The sequence below is a fragment of the Cryptomeria japonica genome, chromosome 3 (genome assembly GCF_030272615.1).
Source record: "Cryptomeria japonica chromosome 3, Sugi_1.0, whole genome shotgun sequence".
NCBI classification, from domain to species: Eukaryota; Viridiplantae; Streptophyta; class Pinopsida; order Cupressales; family Cupressaceae; genus Cryptomeria; species Cryptomeria japonica.
In genome coordinates this window covers 343622645-343642818 of record NC_081407.1, presented here as the reverse complement: position 1 = coordinate 343642818, position 20174 = coordinate 343622645, and the positions used below count along the sequence as shown (strand labels likewise).

The following is a 20174-nucleotide window of genomic DNA, read 5'->3' as shown; positions in this document are numbered from 1 at the left end:
TGTAATCAATAAATTAATTTTAATATTTTTTCTAAATATTCTTACTAATAAATAAATAATTAGTCATGTTGAAAAAGTGTATGATATGAAAGTTCGCGAGTCGTTTTGGAGTGTGGTGACAACTTGTTTAGTTTGAATGGACCCACATTGTACGACACACCCACTCTCAAAGCATCGAGTATGCCGGTTAAGCCGGTCCTGTCAATTGCGAGCCAAGAATAGGTCACCGCGGAAATGTGCTACTTATCTTGAATTTCATGTGCAAGTAGAAAACATAGCCGACGGCGTTCGGCTTTCACCGAAATTCACTTTCTTCTTCTTGTTTCTGGATGTTTATTGTGTCTGTTTAGTCAGCCGCCTTGATGCTGCTATTTTGCAGTCAGGTGGTGTGCTAACACGTTAAAATAAAATCACCAGAAGACTTGGTGTGCTAGGAAACAATGGAAGAGGCTACACACCTTGCAGAACGTCTCACTTCCGTGCTGATTGCCAAGATTTTCCAAGAGATGTCATTAGTTAGTAAGCTGAGAGAAGATTTGGAACTCATCTACGATGAACTCGAGTGTATCAAAGGCCTGCTCAAAGACACCGGTGGGCCTGAAAGGGCAAACTGCAGTTCAACGAGGATATGGCTGCAGAAACTTGAAGACTTCCTTAACGAGGCTCTCGACGAGTTGGAGGACACATCTCAGCCTCAGTCCTCTAACTACATCTCCCGCTACCTGTCGGGCCGTAAGATTCGGGTGTTGAAGAAGAAAATCAGCAACATCCCTAAGAGTCCAAAGTATTTCGAATTTCTTAAAGGCAGGGATGCGACGCCCTCTTCCATGTTACTCAGTGAAAATTCATTACTGAATAGAGAAAAAGCAACTGCGCTGATTGTGGAAGCTACAACGGTCGGAATGCAGAGAGATATTGATGAGATTACTAGATTGCTTGTCAGTACAGAAAGCTCCCATCAGATCATTGCTGTAACAGGGATGGGAGGGCTAGGCAAAACTCTCCTCCTTCAACACGTCTTCAATAGCCAAGGGATCAAAGGATTTTTTAAAATTTCAATTTGGGTGGCGGTATCCCAAAACTTTATGGAGATTCAAATTCTCGAACACATAGCCCAGCAAATAGAGCTACATGATGGAGGAGGAAGACAGCCAACTGTGGAGCAGCTCAGAGATGGCATCTATAGCCACCTGCTCGGAACGGAAAGGCCGTGTTTACTTGTTCTGGATGATGTGTGGGACAGGCATTCATTAGAAAAAATAATGAAGTGCTTTCCGTTGAGGGGCAACAATAAAGTGATGCTTTCAACGCGTAACCAGAAAGTTGCAGAATCTATGGGAGCTCACAGTATCCATCAAATGGAATTATTGTCTCCAGAAGACAGTTGGATGTTATTCTCCATTCATGCGTTCCCTGACTGCCACAATAACGATCCGCCAGTGGAGTTGAAGGAATTGGCCCGCGCCATTGAAAGAAAATGCTCCAGGCTACCCCTGGCCGTGAAGACAGTAGCAGCATCTATGGCAAGCGTCCAGCGGCTTCCCAATGTGTGGGAATCCACATTGAAAGCGTTGGATGATGTCGGCACAATCCAGGAGGACGTTCTGCCGATCTTGAAGTTAAGTTACGACGCTCTGCCAAATTATCTAAAACCTTGTTTTCTGTTCTGTTCTGCTTATCCTGAAGATGCTAGAATGAATTGTGAGTACCTGGTACAAGTATGGGTTGCTCAAGGATTTGTTAATGCTAAAGAAACACAAGATCCATATGAACTAGGATTTTCTTATCTTAACTTACTCGTTGATCGTTGCATGATTGAATTTGTTCCATATGATGGGAAAGATTATATCATTAAGTACTGCAAAATGCACGATCTTCTACATGATCTGGCTCTTTCAGAAGCTCAGAAACAAAGATGTTTATTTCAGACAGGAATAAATCTGGAGAAGATCCCACTAGAGAATTGCCAAGGCCAGCGGAGGATTTCATTGATTAAAAACAAAATAGCTGCTCTTGACAAACCTATCCACTCCCCTAGGCTTCTCACCCTACTTCTATGGAACAATCTTCCTCTCAAATCAATATGTGAACAGTTTTTCAATAGACTGAAGCATTTATGTGTGTTAGACCTGAGCCAGACTTCTATCAAGTCGTTACCCAAGTCTATTGCCAAATTAACACATCTGAGATTCCTCAATTTATCGAGAACATACATCAAGAAGCTGCCAAGATGCTTAAGTGGTCTCTTAAGGCTTCAATTGCTGGATGTCAGTTGGTGCGAAGAGTTGACAAGTCTGCATTCAGGGATAAGCAACAATCAATCTTTGCTACATCTAAATGTGACAGGCTGTAAAAACATGGTACGGTTTCCCGTGGGAACATCCAAGCTTTTCTCTTTGCGAATATTAGGAGAAGTCGTATTTGATTTGAGGGGAAACCCAAAAAATTCATTGAAGTTGACGCATCTCAAAGGCTTGACTCTGCTCCAACAACTCTCAGTTGCAATCGGCCCCGCCGTTGAGCTTCCAAACAATATATTTGGAGAGATGGAAGACATGCGAAAGTTCTTTTTTGATAATCGTGATCAGAATTCACGTGTTGAGCTTCCAGAGGACATGGCTGTCATGAAACGACTGGTAATTCTTCACCTTCGCAACTGCGTGCTGCCCGCATGGATCTCTCACCTCAACAACCTCACGCTTCTTCTGTTGGAAAGAGATCATTCTGAAAATTATGAAGCCCTTCAAACAATTCCCAACTTAAGGCGACTAATCTTAATGCAGAACAACAAGTGCATTGATTTCACTCCCGAGTCTGAGACCATCGATTTCGCTCCGGAGTCTGGGAATTCTGTCTCATTTCCCAACCTGGAGAAACTGATTATAGAAGAATTTTCTCAGCTGCAAAAGTTTCCAGTACTGGGAGATAAAGCAATGCCAAAGCTGCAATATTTTCGATTGGTGAATTGCAACCAGCTGAAAGGATTGCCTCAAGGCTTGGATCTACTCAATAGCCTTCAAGTCCTACAAGTGATCGGCTGTGGTGAAAGGTGCTTCAACGATCTTAAGGAAAATGGTTGTTATTGGCAAAAGTTCCGACGTGATATCCAAGTAATATCGAGGCAATAGGTGAAACCATGGTACAGGTGCGTATTCTTGAGACTATTGGTAATATACTTTGTATTGATTGAGCAGCGTCATTGGGTCATTGTGCAGATTGATTTGTCATATGTATAAATATTGAAGTGTCAGATTATTGCCTCATCATTCTTCCAGAAGTGCCATTGGAGTCACTCATATCACTATCTTCATCTTAATTTTGCAGGAGGCTCCTCAATTTCAGCATAGTAGTGTTTCTTCATGTTTCACTGGTGTTCATCATGTTCCACTTTTTGTGGGAAATTGTCTTTCATATGTTTTCTCTCATATTTGGAGGGATATCTATTGTATTTCTGTTAGAGGTTGTTTTTGGAGTCATCTCGAGTCCTCCTTTCATTCACATTTTTATATTTTTTTTTCTTTTGAAAAGGAGTTTTTCCCATGAGGTTTTCTTCTTTTCTTTCAATTGTGAGAGTTCTTTTTAATTTGTACATGGTACCTTATAAGACCTATTTGTGAGGACCCATTATTTGTTTTATATGCATTCATCATTGAAGCTTCTAATTTCATTCTTAGTTGTACTTAAGGAGGGTGTTAGAGTAAAAAGGTAATTAGTAAACTCCAACACCAACATCCCTCCTTAGATTTCTTGTATGAAATAAGAATGGCATTGGCTTCTATAGATGGTGATCTTACCATGTTTTGATATTTTCAATAAAGTTTACTTCTCTTCTCATTGTCATGTTATTGACCTTTTTGTTTTCATATTTATTAGAGTTGAATTTACCTCTTGAACTATTGACTTTTTGTTCGGTTTCGCTTTTAAAAAAAAAAAATTGTTTCCTTAAGGCAATAGTTATCTTTTTCATTAGCATTTTGAGATTATTAAATGACTTCTACTAAGATAGCATGCTAGTTCAATTTAGCATCATGCATGATTATTTCCCTAGGACCTAGTTTGAAATTTATTTTAACACTTTATACTCCATATAATAAACATATCTAGACAATCTCATGGTTTTTCATTCATATTGCCTTAATGATGACATGTCTTCTTGAAAAAAGTTAAAATTTAGCTCTTGTTCTCTTTGGTTAGACCAAAATTTATGTTTTCTTAAATTAGAGCTCAAAATCATTTGAAGTGGAAGTTTCAATGCCAAAATACTTTAATGCACTAAGGTGTTCCCACTAAAGAGTTTCTTCCCCATCTAGCTAGAAGATCCCAAGTTGAGACTCTTAATTTTTTGAGAGAGTTGTAGTTTAAAATATTTCTTTAGATTCATTAACTAAGATACAATTGCAATGAATAATTCTATATCATTAAATCTTGGTGGTGGTTATTTCTTTAAGTCTTTAAGAAGGTTTAATTCTTGTTTCCTTTTAGGCACAATAAATTTCCATATGGCTGAGCCACTCGAGGGATTGGCAATTGTGAATATTCTCCAGTCCTCTTGGCTATCCAAAATCCACCACTTGCATATACCCAACGAGCGAGTTTCTTCCACCCAAGCACCTCGTACATTCTTCATAACTATTAGCCAATCATCCATCTCATACCATATTGGAATTCCATAAATTCTTGTGCATTTGCATGCCATTATACAAATTATCATCCCCACTTTTGAACTTGATATGCAAGTGGACATGATCTTGAAACATGTTTTAGCAATCTCTTAACATGTCCAAGCATAAGCATTATAACTAATGATTAATTGAGGCATCATGTGATATAGTCCTTGGAAACCACATCCTAAATCCCCTCTCTATACCCATCCCCCATCACAATCCATAATCTCATCCTTCTATCTATGAAACACCTTCACCCTTGGTGCTAGAATGGGTTTATCATTCATGGCTTGAACATTAGCCAATCCTAAGCATACCACATAGAAAATTTAATTTTGATGTCAAGCCACAATCCTAAACTTTAGAAGATCAAACTTTCTAGATTTTAAGCCCCTACCTAGTATCCAAATTCAATCCATGGAGCCACTCCAAGAAATAATGCACCCAATTACCCAAACAACACATCAACAACATTACATAACCAATCAAGTGTCAATTCTAACTATGCAATCCATCACTTGTCCAAAACATCCATAAGCTTTGTCTTTAATCTTGTTAAAATTCAAACCTTATTTAAATTAAGAGATCATTGTCATTACAATATACCTTTCCCAATCCCAATCCTTGTATTAGTCTCAAGATATATCATTCCCATAGAAAAATTTACTATCGCATAAACTATATATAACCTTGCGAACATTAAAAATCTTCACTTCTATTTTAATCTAACTACTAAATAAAAAGATATACACCGTTATTGTGATGGTCCAAGTTGTCCACTTCATCCTTTGCACGGCACCTCCACCTCTTCATCGTCGAACGCGTCTATTATGGCTCCAAAACAACGATACGGATTGACTAACACGCATGTTCATCGCGCATTTTACACCGTTAATTTTGCAATTAACAGTTGCAATTGACTAACCCGTCACTAACACGTTGTACGAAAGGTCCATTTTGGAGCCAGAATAGATGCAACCTTCATCACCAACTTCCTCTACCCTCTCTTTCATGCACTTACCATCAAAGACTTTATTGTCACAAATTTTATGTTTCTTCTGTGAAATTTCATTCCCATTTAATCCCCTTGCCAAGTCACTTCTTACAGTCATCGTCGCCTACTGCTTCTTTCCTTCAACACATTTCATGTTTCAACTGGTTAAAATTGAACCTATTTCTAGCCTATTTTCTTTCCTTTCTTTTTTGTGTTTGGTAAGGGTATGTGTAGGATCATGGTGTGCCAAAACAGGCCCTTAAGTGGCAATGAAATTTCAGAAAAATTAGAGTTATGCAACTTGACATGAAAATTTGAATAAGTTGTGAACATTATTTTTAAAATATGTAAGAAGAGAATATATAGAAAATTGAATGTAGTTTCTAGGCTACTAGTTGTTTTTTGGAAAAAAAAAATCCTATTTGATGAAAATTTCAAATTTCAATGCAGTGGTACTAAAATTTCAGGAAAAAAATAAGTAGACGTATGTCTGACCACCCTAATCACAATCAAATCTTAATATTTTTTTATAATATTTATAATATAAGTATTAGACTCATGTCCGGATGTGACACATATTTTTTAAATTTTTTATGAATTAAATAATTATTTATGATTTTTTTACTACAGCTTTTCAGAAATTTAGAAACTCCTAGGTCTGACCACCTTAACTTGGTCAAAACCTTATGAAATTTAATTTTTTTTAATTTTTCCCTATAGTGGACGAAGCATAGGATGTGACGCATGTTTCGTTTTCAAAAACTGTTATACCATTTGAAAGTTATGAGTGTTTTTCAATCAGTATATCAATCAGGACTATTGTCAGAATTCAATTAGAAAATAAATAATAATTATTTACTAAAGTCGAAATAAGACAAGCCTTATATTATTGGAAAGCTGGGAACGTCCTTAAAAAACCCTTTTCATTTTATCAATTTTGGCTACAAAAAAAGTTGTTAGCCACCAGTGGAAAGTCTGGAAAATCAAGGAATACTGAAAAACACATTTTTTTAGTTGACTTTCCAGGCTTGTCACTTCCAAGCCTAATACCAAATCATTCTCGAGCCGAAATTTGAAATTTGAAAATTTGAGTACAAAAATTGGATATCAGATAAATTCCGATATCTAATTTTTGTACAAAAATTTGCAATCCCTAAAGAATTTCCCTTTGTCGCCATTTATTAAGTAAACTGCCACATGGCAGAAATTCAATTAAATCGGATATCGGATTTTATTGGTCATATTTTAGAGAGAGAGAGAGAGAGAGGGGGGGAGAGAGAGAGAGAGAGAGGAGGAGGAGAGGGAGAGAGAGAGAGAGAGAGAGAGAGAGAGAGAGAGAGAGAGAGAGAGAGAGAGAGAGAGAGGGAGGAGAGGGAGAGAGAGAGAGAGAGAGAGAGGAGGAGGAGAGAGAGAAGGAAGGAGAGGGAGAGAGAGAGAGAAAGAGAGAGAGAAGGAGAGGGAGAGAGAGAGAAGGAGAGGGAGAGAGAGAGAGACCATATGAACCCTAACGACACAATTTGGTGTGAGAGTGAGAGAGAGAGAGAGAGGAGAGCAGAGAGGGAGAGAGAGAGAGAAGGAAGGGAAGAGAGAGAGAGAGATAGAGAGAAGGAGAGGGAGAGAGACCATATGAACCCTAACAACACAAATTGGTGTCTTAAGGGGTCCTATGGTGTCATTAGGGGTCATATGGTGTCTTGGGACACCATAGGACCCCTTAAGACACCAAATCATGTCGTTAGGGGTCATATTGTGTCTTACGACCCATAACTATGACCCCTAATGATAGTTATGTGATATGGTGTTCCATGAACCCTTATGACCTCTCAGGACACCATATGACCCCTAATGACACCATATTGGGTCGCTTTGGGTCATATTGTGTCCTAAGGGGTCATATTATGGTCTATGACCCCTTAGGACACCATATGACCCCTAATGACATGATTTGGTGTCTTAAGGGGTCGTATGGTGTCATTAGGGGTCATATGGTGTTTGTAGGGGTCATATGGTGTCTTGGGACACCATAGGACCCCTTAGGACACAATATGACCCCAAGCGACCCAATATGGTGTCATTAGGGGTCATATGGTGTCCTAAGAGGTCATAAGGCTTCATGGGACACCATATGACCCCTATGGACACCATATGACCCCTAACGACACCATCGGACCCCTTTAGACACCAAATCATGTCGTTAGGGGTCATATTGTGTCCTACGACCCCGTAAGACACAATATGACCCCTAATGTTATGATTTGGTGTCTTAAGGGGTCAATTGGTGTTGTTAGGGGTCATATGGTGTCTTGTGACACCATAAGACCCCTTAAGACACCAAATTGTGTCTTTAGGGGTCATATTGTGTCCTACGACCCCGTAAGACACAATATGACCCCTAACGACATGATTTGGTATCTTAAGGGGTCCTATGGTGTCATATGGTCTCCCACAAACCCTTATGACCTCTTAGGACACCATATGATCCCTAGTGACACCATATTGGGTCGCTTTGGATCATATTGTGTCTTAAGGGGTCCTATGGTGTCCCAAGACACCATATGACCCCTATGGACACCATATGATGCCTAACGACACCAAATCATGTTGTTAGGGGTCATATTATGTCCTACGACCCCGTAAGACACAATATGACCCCTAATGACATGATTTGGTGTCTTAAGGGGTCCTATGGTGTCACAAGACACCATATGACCCCTAACGACACCATAGGACCCCTTAAGACACCAAATCATGTCATTAGGGGTCATATTTACACCATAGGACCCCTTAAGACACAATATGACCCCTTAGGACACAACAATATGGTGTCATTAGGGGTCATATGGTGTCCTAAGAGGTCATAAGGGTTCATGGGACACCATACGACCTCTATGGACACCATATGATCCCTAACGACACCATAGGACCCCTTAAGACACCAAATCATGTCGTTAGGGGTCATATTGTGTCCTACGACCCCGTAAGACATAATATGACCCCTAATGTTATGATTTGGTGTCTTAAGGGGTCCTATGGTGTCGTTAGGGGTCATATGGTGTGTTGGAACACCATAGGACCCCTTAAGACACAATATGACCCCTTAGGAAACAATATGACCCAAAGCGACCCAATATGGTGTCATTAGGGGTCATATGGTGTCCTAAGAGGTCATAAGGGTTCATAGGACACCATATGACCCCTAATGATACCATCAGACCCCTTAAGACACCAAATCATGTCGTTAGGGGTCATATTGTGTCTTACGAAGTCGTAGGACACAATATGACCCCTAACGACATGATTTGGTGTCTTAAGGGGTCCTATGGTGTCATTAGGGGTCATATGGTGTCCATAGGGGTCATATGGTGTCCCATGAACCCTTATGACCTCTTAGGACACCATATGACCCCTAATGACACCATATTGGGTCGCTTTGGGTCATATTGTGTCCTAAGGGGTCATATTGTGTCTTAAGGGGTCCTATGGTGTAAATATGACCCCTAACAACATGACTTGGTGTCTTAAGGGGTCCTATGGTGTCACAAGACACCATATGACCCCTAATGACACCATAGGACCTCTTAAGACACCAAATCATGTCATTAGGGGTCATATTGTGTCTTACAAGGTCGTAGGACACAATATGACCCCTAACGACATGATTTGGTGTCGTTAGGGGTCATATGGTGTCCATAGGGGTCGTATGGTGTCTTGGGACACCATAGGACCCCTTAAGACACAATATGACCCCTTCGGACACAATATGACCCAAAGCAACCCAATATGGTGTCATTAGGGGTCATATGGTGTCCTAAGAGGTCATAAGGGTTCATGGGACACCATATGACCCCTAACGACACCATAGGACCCCTTAAGGTCCACCAAATCATGTCATTAGGGGTCATATTGTGTCCTACGACCCCGTAAGACACAATATGACCCCTAATGACATGATTTGGTGTCTTAAGGGGTCCTATGGTGTCGTTAGGGGACATATCACCCCTTAAGACACAATAGGACCCCTTAAGACACCAAATCATGTCCGTCTCTCTCTCTCTCTCTCTCTCTCTCTCTCTCTCTCTCTCTCTCTCTCTCTCTCTCTCCCACAAGACACCATATGACCCCTAACGACACCATAGGACCCCTTAAGACACCAAATCATGTCATTAGGGGTCATATTGTGTCTTACGGGGTTGTAGGACACAATATGACCCCTAACGACATGATTTGGTGTCGTTAGGGGTCATATGGTGTCCATAGGGGTCATATGGTGTCCATAGGGGTCATATGGTGTCTTGGCACACCATAGGACCCCTTAAGACACAATATGACCCCTTAGGACACAATATGACCCAAAGCAACCCAATATGGTGTCATTAGGGGTCATATGGTGTCCTAAGAGGTCATAAGGGTTCATGGGACACCATATGACCCCTAACGAAACCATAGGACCCCTTAAGGTCCACCAAATCATGTCGTTAGGGATCATATTGTGTCCTACGACCCCGTAAGACACAATATGACCCCTAATGACATGATTTGGTGTCTTAAGGGGTCCTATGGTGTCGTTAGGGGACATATAACCCCTTAAGACACCAAATCATGTCCTTCTCTCTCTCTCCCTCTCTCCCTCTCCTCATCTCTCTCTCTCTCTCTCTCTCTCTCTCTCTCTCACTCTAAAATATGACCAATAAAATCTGATATCCGATTTAATCGGATATCGGATTTTTGCCATGTGGCAGTTTAGTTCAAAAATGGTGGCAATAGGAATTTTTTTGGGGGACCACATATTTTTGTACAAAAATCGGATATCTGATAAAATTCAATATCCAATTTTAGTAGTAAAAACCAAGAAAAAAAGGGTTTGTGGGCCATTCTAAATATTCCAACGGCCGACAGTCTAGTTCCTATGTTTTCTGTCGAGGATCACGGGGTTTCAGACAGCTAGAGACAAATTTGTGCTTTTGGGAGATTCTTAAAGTGAAAACTTACATTGTCAATCATGAAGGAGCATATGTGTGGAAGGAAATGGGGAGTAGTAGTCGTCAAAAGTCTAAACACAAAAGCAAACTTTCAAATGACCAAGTTGAAGTGTATAGAGAAAGAAATAGAGAATGTCATAGGAGGAGAAGACAAGGTATGTTAAATATTGCTAATGTTACTTCAACTAAAGAGGAAATTGAAATTGAAAATGTGCCACAAGTTATTGAAAATGAAAATGTAAATTTTGAAAGTGAAAATATTGAAAATTTTGAAAATGTTGAAAGTGATAATGAAAATGCTCAACATGTGGAAAATTTTGACATAGGAGGTGAAAATGTGGAAAACTTTAACATTGAAGGTGGAATTGCCTCACCAAGTGAACCATATGTAACACCTAATTACTTTAGAAATGAAGATCCTCTCATGGGTGAAAGACAATTTCCAAATCCAAGACCTTCAAGAACCCCAAATTGGTTATTTGAAATCAATGAGAACATTATTGCAAATCTTGAAGGCAAGAGGTCAACAAGAACCATTCAGTTGTGGGCTACAAAACTTTTCAACCAAAATTTTAGCAATAAGACATTGATCGAGCAATGCCAACTCTTTGTTCAATTGCTAAATATGATAAAGATGAGACCATTGCTAAGCAAATTGAAGATTCGTATGAACAAGAAGATGGAGAGAAATTCTATTATTGCAAAAAATCTATTTGAAGCTCTCAATTCTATTGGAAAGAATACCAAAGAAAGAGATAAGAGAGCCGCTCAAAGAGTGATTACAACCTCCTTAGTAAGCCATCAATTGAGGAAGGCTCGTTAAATGAGACAAACTTGTGTTGATTTTAACATAAACCGTAAAACTTTGGATAGAGCACTTGCACGAAGACAAAGACTTGACGATCCACTTCAACAAGATACATGGGCATTTGGTGGGAGGCTTCCATGTGTTGATAGAAAGTTGATTGACAATGTGAAGGAAGAGATTCAACAATTTTGGCACTCTAATTCTAGAGTGTCACCCAATGTAAAGGACATTTTGAAATTAAGAATCGGCAACCAAGACCACACACCGCATCCCAAACATTTCTTGGAATCAAGCCAAACAATGTTGTACAATTTTTTTTGTGAATTACATCCAACTTTGCAAATATCACAAAGGGCCTTTGAATCTTTGAAACCATTTTATTGTGTTCCTCTTAAGATTCGCAATACCTGTTATTGCAAGTACCATGTGGAGTTTTCAATGTACCATGAACTTTTATGTCATATTCATTCTACAATGCATACTAATGAGATGTTGCAGGAGTGTGGTGCAATGCTATTTCCAAGATCATCAAGAGACTTGCAAGATCTATTTTTATGCCCTAGAGATGATGGTTGCTATTTCTATAGAAATGATTGTTTGAATGAGAAGTGCTCAGAATGCGGTGGGTTGTCAAAGTTTGTTTCATGTTTTCATGAGGGCAGCGAACACAAGTTTGGAAATAATTATGTTGAGAAAAAAAGATACAAGACAATGAAATATAATTTGAAGAGTGGAGGTGAAGGTTCTAGATGCGAATTAGTCCCAAGAGAAGTGAGTATTGCTGATTTTATTTTGGATTTTAAGGAAAATATTTTCTACAATTATGCAAGGCACACCCATAGGTCTTAGTGGTTGGATCAATAGTTCAGGATGTGTAAGAACTCTTTCCCAATTGGCACTATTGTATCGGTGGTTGATTTTGTAGAGAACTATACATTGCAACCACAAGAATGAGGTACAGTCTCAGTACTACAATTTAGTCCATATTGCTATTTTTGTTCATATTACATATAGGCATGCTCTTGATAGTATAGAAGAGGATAGGAAGATAATCAGGGAGTATCATTTTTATATGAGTGATGATAGATCACACTCCTCCAAGTATGTGCAACATTCTTTTGAGAATTTTGTTGAATTCTTGCATGAGAAAGATATTGCAATTGAGCGACATATAATATGGTCAGATAACTGTACGGGTCAATTCAAGAATGCCCATATGTTTTATTGGTTGAGTAGAATGCATGTGGAGAGGCGTATACCTCATATTTGGTGTTTTTCTGAGGCAGGGCATGGGAAGGGAGAGTATGATGGAGTAGGTGCATGTTTGAAGAGAGCTCTAGTTAAGGAGCAATTGAGGATTTCAGGTGCAAATTTCTCTGATGCACGTTCTATTGTTGATTGGTGTAGTTCAGCATTGTCACATGGAGGTACTCTTGATTTAGCAGTGAGCAGATTCTTTTGGTTGGTTGAGGAGGGAATAGTGGGAGATAGATTGGATTGTCAAACAATTAAAGATTCTTCAAAGATGCAAGTACATGGACCATTTGGACACAAGAGTTGGCTTGTTTTTGTCAGAGTTGTCTTCGGTGTGATTGGGATCAGTGCGAGTCAAGTGAGTGGGTTGATAAGTGGGTTCCCCACTATCTAACTCCTTTATCTCAAACATTATCCTTGTCAAACGATGACATGGAAATTTCACTTGAGTATGATCATCTATCAGATCTTGTACAGCCAGGACATGTTTTTGTAGTTGTTGCACCGCAAGGGAATGAAGAGAGATCAGAATATTGGTTGGCACAATGTGTACAAGGAAAACAAAAGCTAACACAACTAGTGACAGATGATGATGGGTTCACATATCCTACAGGTTCAGTTGTTGTTGTGGGAACTTGGTTGCGAACATACATCATTAGAAAGAATGGCATACCTGCATTTGAAGACTATGAGAGACATAAAACCATTATAATGTATTTGCACCTTATTATAGCTACAAATGTCAAGTTGTTGAAGCATCAAGCAAAATCGAAGACCAAAGAGCTATGGATAGTGACTACTGCTGATCATGAAGCAATACTGGATACTCTTAAACAAAGAGATGACCCTTCAGGCACACTTGAGTAGTAGGTCTTTAATGGTGCCTTACTTTTTTATCATGCATTTCATTTCAAACAATGATCATTAAACCTTAATGTTCAAGTTTGTTACGTGTATATTAAGGATGTGTTCAAAATGCAGGTCTATTGATGAACATTTTTTTGGGCAACACGGTTTTTGCATGCACATAGCGAGTACACTCGATATAATTGGAAGGGACGTATTTTTGCAACACCACTTATGTTCATCCATGCAATTTATGTGTAGACTAACAATTCTTAAAAATACAGGTTCATGCTAGCTCATTCGTCGTTGACAAGGCCCTCTCTTGGTGATGGTACATATTCCTTTGTGCATTAATGAGATTAAATTGTGGGTCTTGTTGTGTTTATTATCATGAAGATGATTCAAATGCATGTGGCTAGGACACATCTGCAATGGATCAAATTGTCATGACAGATGATCTATTGAATCAAACATTTGACATTGACTAGTCAAGGTGGTCATCGAACTTTCACTCGGGTAACCTTGTCTATTTTTATTCATTAATGGTTTATAAAATAAAGTCAGTTAGATTTTGGCAATTGAATAAGATTCTTTCATTTTCAGACGCTAACATCAGATGCACCTAATATTCTCTCCACAATGGAGCATGGTGTTCTCTAGCAGTAGCATCTTTGATTCTTTTGACAGTAGTATGAGTTAGATTAGTAAATTTCTATTTTGATGCTTCCCACAGGGCTTTGCAACTTCACATTGTGAGTGTGCCCCTGTTATAAATGAATTGTACTTTAATCGACATAGATGGTCTATGATGGCTTTTTTGTAAGACTATATGGTTTTATTACATATATTGTACTTTAATCGACATATAACAATATCCAAGTGGTGGTTGGCATGAGCTTGAATATGGTAAGTTGTATACATCTTGAAGTTGAATATGATATGTTGTATACATCTTGAAGTTGAACTTTGATTAGACTTTGTCAGCGTTTGATGAATCATAAATGTCATTTCATTATTAATCTTGTAAGTGTGAGGTGTAGGAATAATAACTAATTAAGAACATCAATTCAAATCCATAATATAGAGGATACTAATTTATTTATTGTAGTTTAGTGCAGAACTTATTTATTTTTTCTAATAATGAAATAGGTACAACTGTATTGAGATAAAATGAATCTTTTCTCTCATATGGAGATGTCACATTGGCAAATTGTTGTATATTATAATACACAAGACATAAGTAAAATCAAAATGCTCTCATCAAATCCTTCCAAATTCTATGTTAACTTGTGACTCATTACTGTATGCTGGGAGAGGGAAGAGTGTGTGGCTTCAGGGTACAGTTTTGGACTTGAACCATATTGCATAAATCTCAAGGCTTCAACTTGATTATCATTAAAGGTTTCTGATTGTTTACAAAATATCCTTTCATATCCCTTCATGGATGCCACATGCGTAGGGTATGACCCCAAGCGTTCGATTGAGTGGGGGAGAAAAATAGGAGCATGCGTAGGGTAATAATGCCTAACTGGACATGTCAAAGCTGACGGTTCATCATCATGGTGAGCAAAAGGAGAAATCGGCCATGCAACAACATTCCATTGAGTGAGACTAATGATTTTTTCGCCAACCAAAAAATTGTTGCCCTAATAAAACCGTAGGGCAACTTGAAAAACCGAGATAGGCTTTCGTAGGGACCCCTCTCATGGCCCCGTAGGTTCAAATGGATCATTCATAGGTGCCACAAATTCTGAGTTAGGGCCCATCAAAGTTTGACAATTTTGAGCACTTAGGGCGCTCAAGGGACGACGCTGGTAGGGTATGACCTCGAGCATTCGATTGAGTGGGGGGGGCAAAATAGGAGCATACGTAGGGTAATAATGCCTAACTGGACATGTCAGAGCTGACGGTTCGTCATCGCGACGAGCAGAATGAGAAATTGGCCACACAACAACATTCCATTGAGTGAGACTGATGATTTTTTCGCCAACCGAAAAATTGCTGCCCTAATAAAACCGTAGGGCAACTTGAAAAAATGAGATAGGCTTTCGTAGGGACCCCTATCATGGACCCGTAGGTTTAAACAGAACATTCGCAGGTGCCACGGATTCCAAGTTAGGGCCTGTCAAAGTTTGACAATTTTGAGCACTTAGGGCGCTCAAGGGATGACGCCGGTAGGATATGACCCTGAGCATTCGATAGAGTGGGGGGGAAAAATAGGAGCATGCGTAGGGTAATAATTCCTAACTGGACATGTTGGAGTCGACGGTTCGTCATCGCAACGAGAAGAACGAGAAATCGGCCACGCGACAACATTCCATTGAGTGAGACTGACGATTTTTTCGCCAACCAAAAAATTACTGCCCTAATAAAACCATAGGGAAACTTGAAAAATCGAGATAGGATTTCATAGGGACCCCTCTCATGGCCCCGTAGGTTCAAACGGATCATTCGCAGGTGCCACGAATTCCGAGTTAGGGCCCGTCAAAGTTTGACAATTTTGAGCACTTAGGGCGCTCAAGGGACAACGTCGGTAGGGTATGACCCCGAGTGTTCGATCAAGTGGGGGGGGGGGGGGGAAATAGGAGCATGCGTAGGGTAATAATGCCTAACTAGACATGTCAGAGCCAACGGTTCTTCATCGCGACGAGCAGAACGAGAAATCGGTCACGTGACAACATTCCATTGAGTGAGACGATGATTTTTTCACCAACCAAAAAATTGTTGCCCTAATAAAAGCGTAGGGAAAATTGAAAAACTGAGATAGGCTTTTGTAGGGACCCCTCTCGTAGCCCAGTAGGTTCAAACGGATCATTCGCAGGTGCCATGGATTCTGAGTTAGGGCCCGTCAAAGTTTGACAATTTTGAACACTTAGGGCGCTCAAGGGGCGACGCCGGTAGGGTATGACCCCGAGCGTTCGATCGAGTGGGGGGGAAAAATAGGAGCATGCGTAGGGTAATAATGCCTAACTGGACATGTTGGAGCCGATGGTTCATCATCGCGACAAGCAGAATGAGAAATCGGCCACGCGACAACATTCCATTGAGTGAGATTGACGATTTTTTTGCCAACCGAAAAATTGCTGCCCTAATAAAATCGTAGGGAAAATTGAAAAACTAAGATAGGCTTTTGTAGGCACCACTCTCATGGCCCCGTAGGTTTAAATAGAACATTCACAGGTGCCACGAATTTCGAGTTAGGGCCTGTCAAAGTTTGACAATTTTGAGCACTTAGGGCGCTCAAGGGATGACGCCGGTAGGGTATGACCCCGAGCGTTTGATCGAGTGGGGTGGGAAAAATAGGAGCATGCATAGGGTAATAATGCCTAACTAGACATGTCGGAGCCGACGGTTCGTCATCGCGACGAGCAGAACGAGAAATCGGCCACGCAACAACATTCCATTGAGTGAGACTGACGATTTTTTCGCCAATCGAAAAATTGCTGCCCTAATAAAAATCTGAGTGTTCGACCAAGGTGGGGGGAAAAATAGGACCATGCATAGGGTAATAATGAATTGTATCAAGTATTGTTCATTAAATGTGTAGACGTATAAAAATGACCATATTCCTAAATGAATATCTTATGTTCATTTCTTTATTTAATTAAATCCAATTTAATTGAATTACTCACATTCCTCTATTTAATTAAGTAAATTACTCCATTTATTTAAATTAAATTCACTATACCTCTTTTACCATTTAATGGATAAATCATTTTATTCAATTAAATCTCCTATCCACCTTTTAATTAAATTCAAATTTAATTAAATAGTTTATCCTAAATTAAATAAATCTAATTTATTTAATTTCCCCAAATTCCAACCAAATTGAATTAAATTAACTTTATTTCAATTAAATCCTATTATCTCTCCATCCACTTGCATTTTCCTACATCTCCCACTTGCCTCCTAAACCCTATTCCTAACCCTTTCTAGATTCTTCTAATCACTTCTAAATTAACCTAACCCATCTTCTAAACTTTGTCACATCCCTAAGCAAGGGGAAGTCACTTCTCAAACCCTTAAAGTCTTTGATAACCATTAAAGGCTTCAAGTCTCCAACAACTTTTTCTTCCAAACCATTAATGGTTAACTCAACCCTCTAGCATGATTAGAGACTTTCTCTAAACTCAACCTCCATGTAACCCAAGAGTCTCATCAAGCATTTATTGCTTTGACCCTGGTTATCCCTTAATTATTTGCACAAGAGTTTATCCTTTGGTAAAAGCTTAATCCAATGGGTAACCCTAACTTAACCTTGACCCTTACCCCCTAAGATAACCATAAGGTCTTCTTAGGCATTTAATGTCTCCAACCCCTTCTCTCAACCAATCTTATGTTGAAAATTGTCACCATGTCATTGGTGCCAATTGCAAACATGGATTCCCAACTTTCAAACTCAACCCTTGATTAAATCTTTCAATCTTGGCCATCCATTGCCCTATTCTTGCTATAAATAAAGCTCTCCATCCTCCATTTTCATCATCCAAGTCTTTAGCATCACACTTATACTAAAATCCATCCAAGCTTTAATATATCATTTTGTGCTCATCATTTAGCCTCTCTTTTCAATAGGAATTAATCTAAATATGCATGTTTAGAGTATTTTCCTTATCAGTTAGCCTAATCATAGACTAATATAGCATGCTAAGATAGTCTTGTTACTAATCTTGTCATCTTATAAACTAGTTTATTGCATTTATAGGATCATGCATAGCTTAGGATGCATTTCATCTTAAAATCAACGAAAGCATCCCTCGTTCTTGCATTTGTCATCCCTAAACCACTTTGCTCATGTTGGCATTATGTGAACCGACATGGCATTATGTGAACCAGCATGAAGACATAATGATATTGTATGTTATCATTGATGTCAATATGAGACATGGTGTGAACCGACACATGTGATAGGTGAAGAGAGAGAGGAACCGGCATATATATGCACCAGTTTATATGCCAAAGTGAAGCGGCATATTTGTTCAAGGAAAGTGAAGCGACATATTTGTTCAAGGTGAACTGGCATGTAGTTATGGGAACCGGCACATGGAAGCATTGTATGACTACCGGTTGGTAGGTAGCTTCCACTTCAGGATTTCCAGTTGGAGTACCTCAAGTTTGTGTGACTCAATCAGTGATCTCTGTGTGATGAGTTAGCAGTATGATGGAGGACAGATCGCGTTGCCACATAAGCTCTATGCGCATGAAGGATCTTGCATGAAGAAGACTATTCCTATCTACCTCAGAAATGTGCGAAGTCTGTCAAATGGTGATAACGCGTGATGAGTTATCAGCCGCCAAGAAATTGGTGGATAATGGATGATGGAGAATGTCTTGAGATCGATTCAAGATTGTTGCATTTAATGCAGTATGATTCAACGGTCAGGATTGAACCGCTTGAATTGCTTAACCTAACAGGTTTAGGGTTTTTGCTACCAACCTGTATGTTTCCTATAAGGTCGATGTTGTGTTTCTTTCTAAGGTTGTTGGCAAAAGTTGTGAGTGTGTATCCAAGGGAAGTGATACGTAATTCTTGCCAGACCAAAGGAGAGAAGAGATACCTACAAAGTGAATGTGCAGAAGGAAAAGAGGAGCCTAAACGGATCTGCATTAGCATTGAGTGTTGTTAACAGATCATTGTAATACCCATTGATCTCTAACCACTTCAACAATTGTAAAATCCCCTAACAGGGTAGCCTTAACTGGCTTGATTCAAAATCCCTTAAATTGGGTAGTCTTAACCAGCTTGATTCAAATCCCTTAATCGGGTAACTCAAGGCTAATGTGTTCTGAGAAGCTAGAGAGCTTAGGAGATCCTTTCAGCTATTGAGTTCTTGAAATCCTCTAACAAGGTGACCCTACCAAGTTTCACCCTTAACTGGGTATCCCTTAACTGGGTGATCCCTAATAGGAACGGTTCCTACCAGAACCTATTGTAATGTCCTTAACCGAACAAGGGTCCTAACAGAGCGGACTTCTAAAGAGTTCAAAAAGAAGCTTGTGGGTATTCATCCCCACCGTGGTTTTTTCCAGTTGGGTTTCCACGTGAAAAAATATGTGTGTCATGCGAAATGCTTTTGTCTTGTGATGCTTTGTTTTACCTATTAAGCACATGAAGGTTCTATGTTTTATGCCTGTCTATAAAACATATTGAACTCACTGTTGTGAAGATCTGATGGTTAAGTTTACTTGTTCATGCATGAGAATATAATGATACTGTAGTATTGAGCTAAGAGGAAAGCTTATTGAGTGACCGGTTCATGACTGATTGAACTGTACTGAATGTTACCGGTTGCAATTTGTTTTACCGGTATCCTTGTTTGTCAGTCATTTGGAGTATTTGTTGTCAAACCAATTTTGGATTGATTTCGTGCTGGTACTAATTCACCCCCCCCACTCTCAGTACCGGTTTGGTACTAGTGGTTCATCATTGAGTTATCAATTGGTATCAGAGCCCTCCAGGTCCTCTGTGTTATAAGCTTAACCGCTTGAGGAAAAGATCCTAGTCAAATGATGAAGAGGGAAGGTCCAAAGTTTAATAGGGAAAATTTTGGTATATGGAAAGATAGGATGAAGATATTCATCAAAAGCATGGGTGTTCAACACTGGAGTTATGTTGAAAATGTATATGT

General features: G+C 39.4%; 1 protein-coding gene across 1 annotated transcript; it reads left to right on the top strand.

Moving 5' to 3' along the window:
- The first annotated feature begins 206 nt into the window (after nt 1–206).
- Nucleotides 207–3834, top strand: LOC131077210 (disease resistance RPP13-like protein 4). Its single transcript, XM_059218305.1, has 2 exons — nt 207–3145; nt 3325–3834. The coding sequence occupies exon 1, from the start codon at nt 441–443 to the stop codon at nt 3126–3128; it is 2688 nt and encodes an 895-aa protein (XP_059074288.1). The 5' UTR covers nt 207–440; the 3' UTR covers nt 3129–3145; nt 3325–3834.
- The last annotated feature ends 16340 nt before the right edge of the window (nt 3835–20174 follow it).

Excerpts from the sequence above, each read along its gene's own strand:
- LOC131077210 (XM_059218305.1), top strand. The coding sequence starts at position 441 with ATGGAAGAGGCTACACACCTTGCAGAACGTCTCACTTCCGTGCTGATT.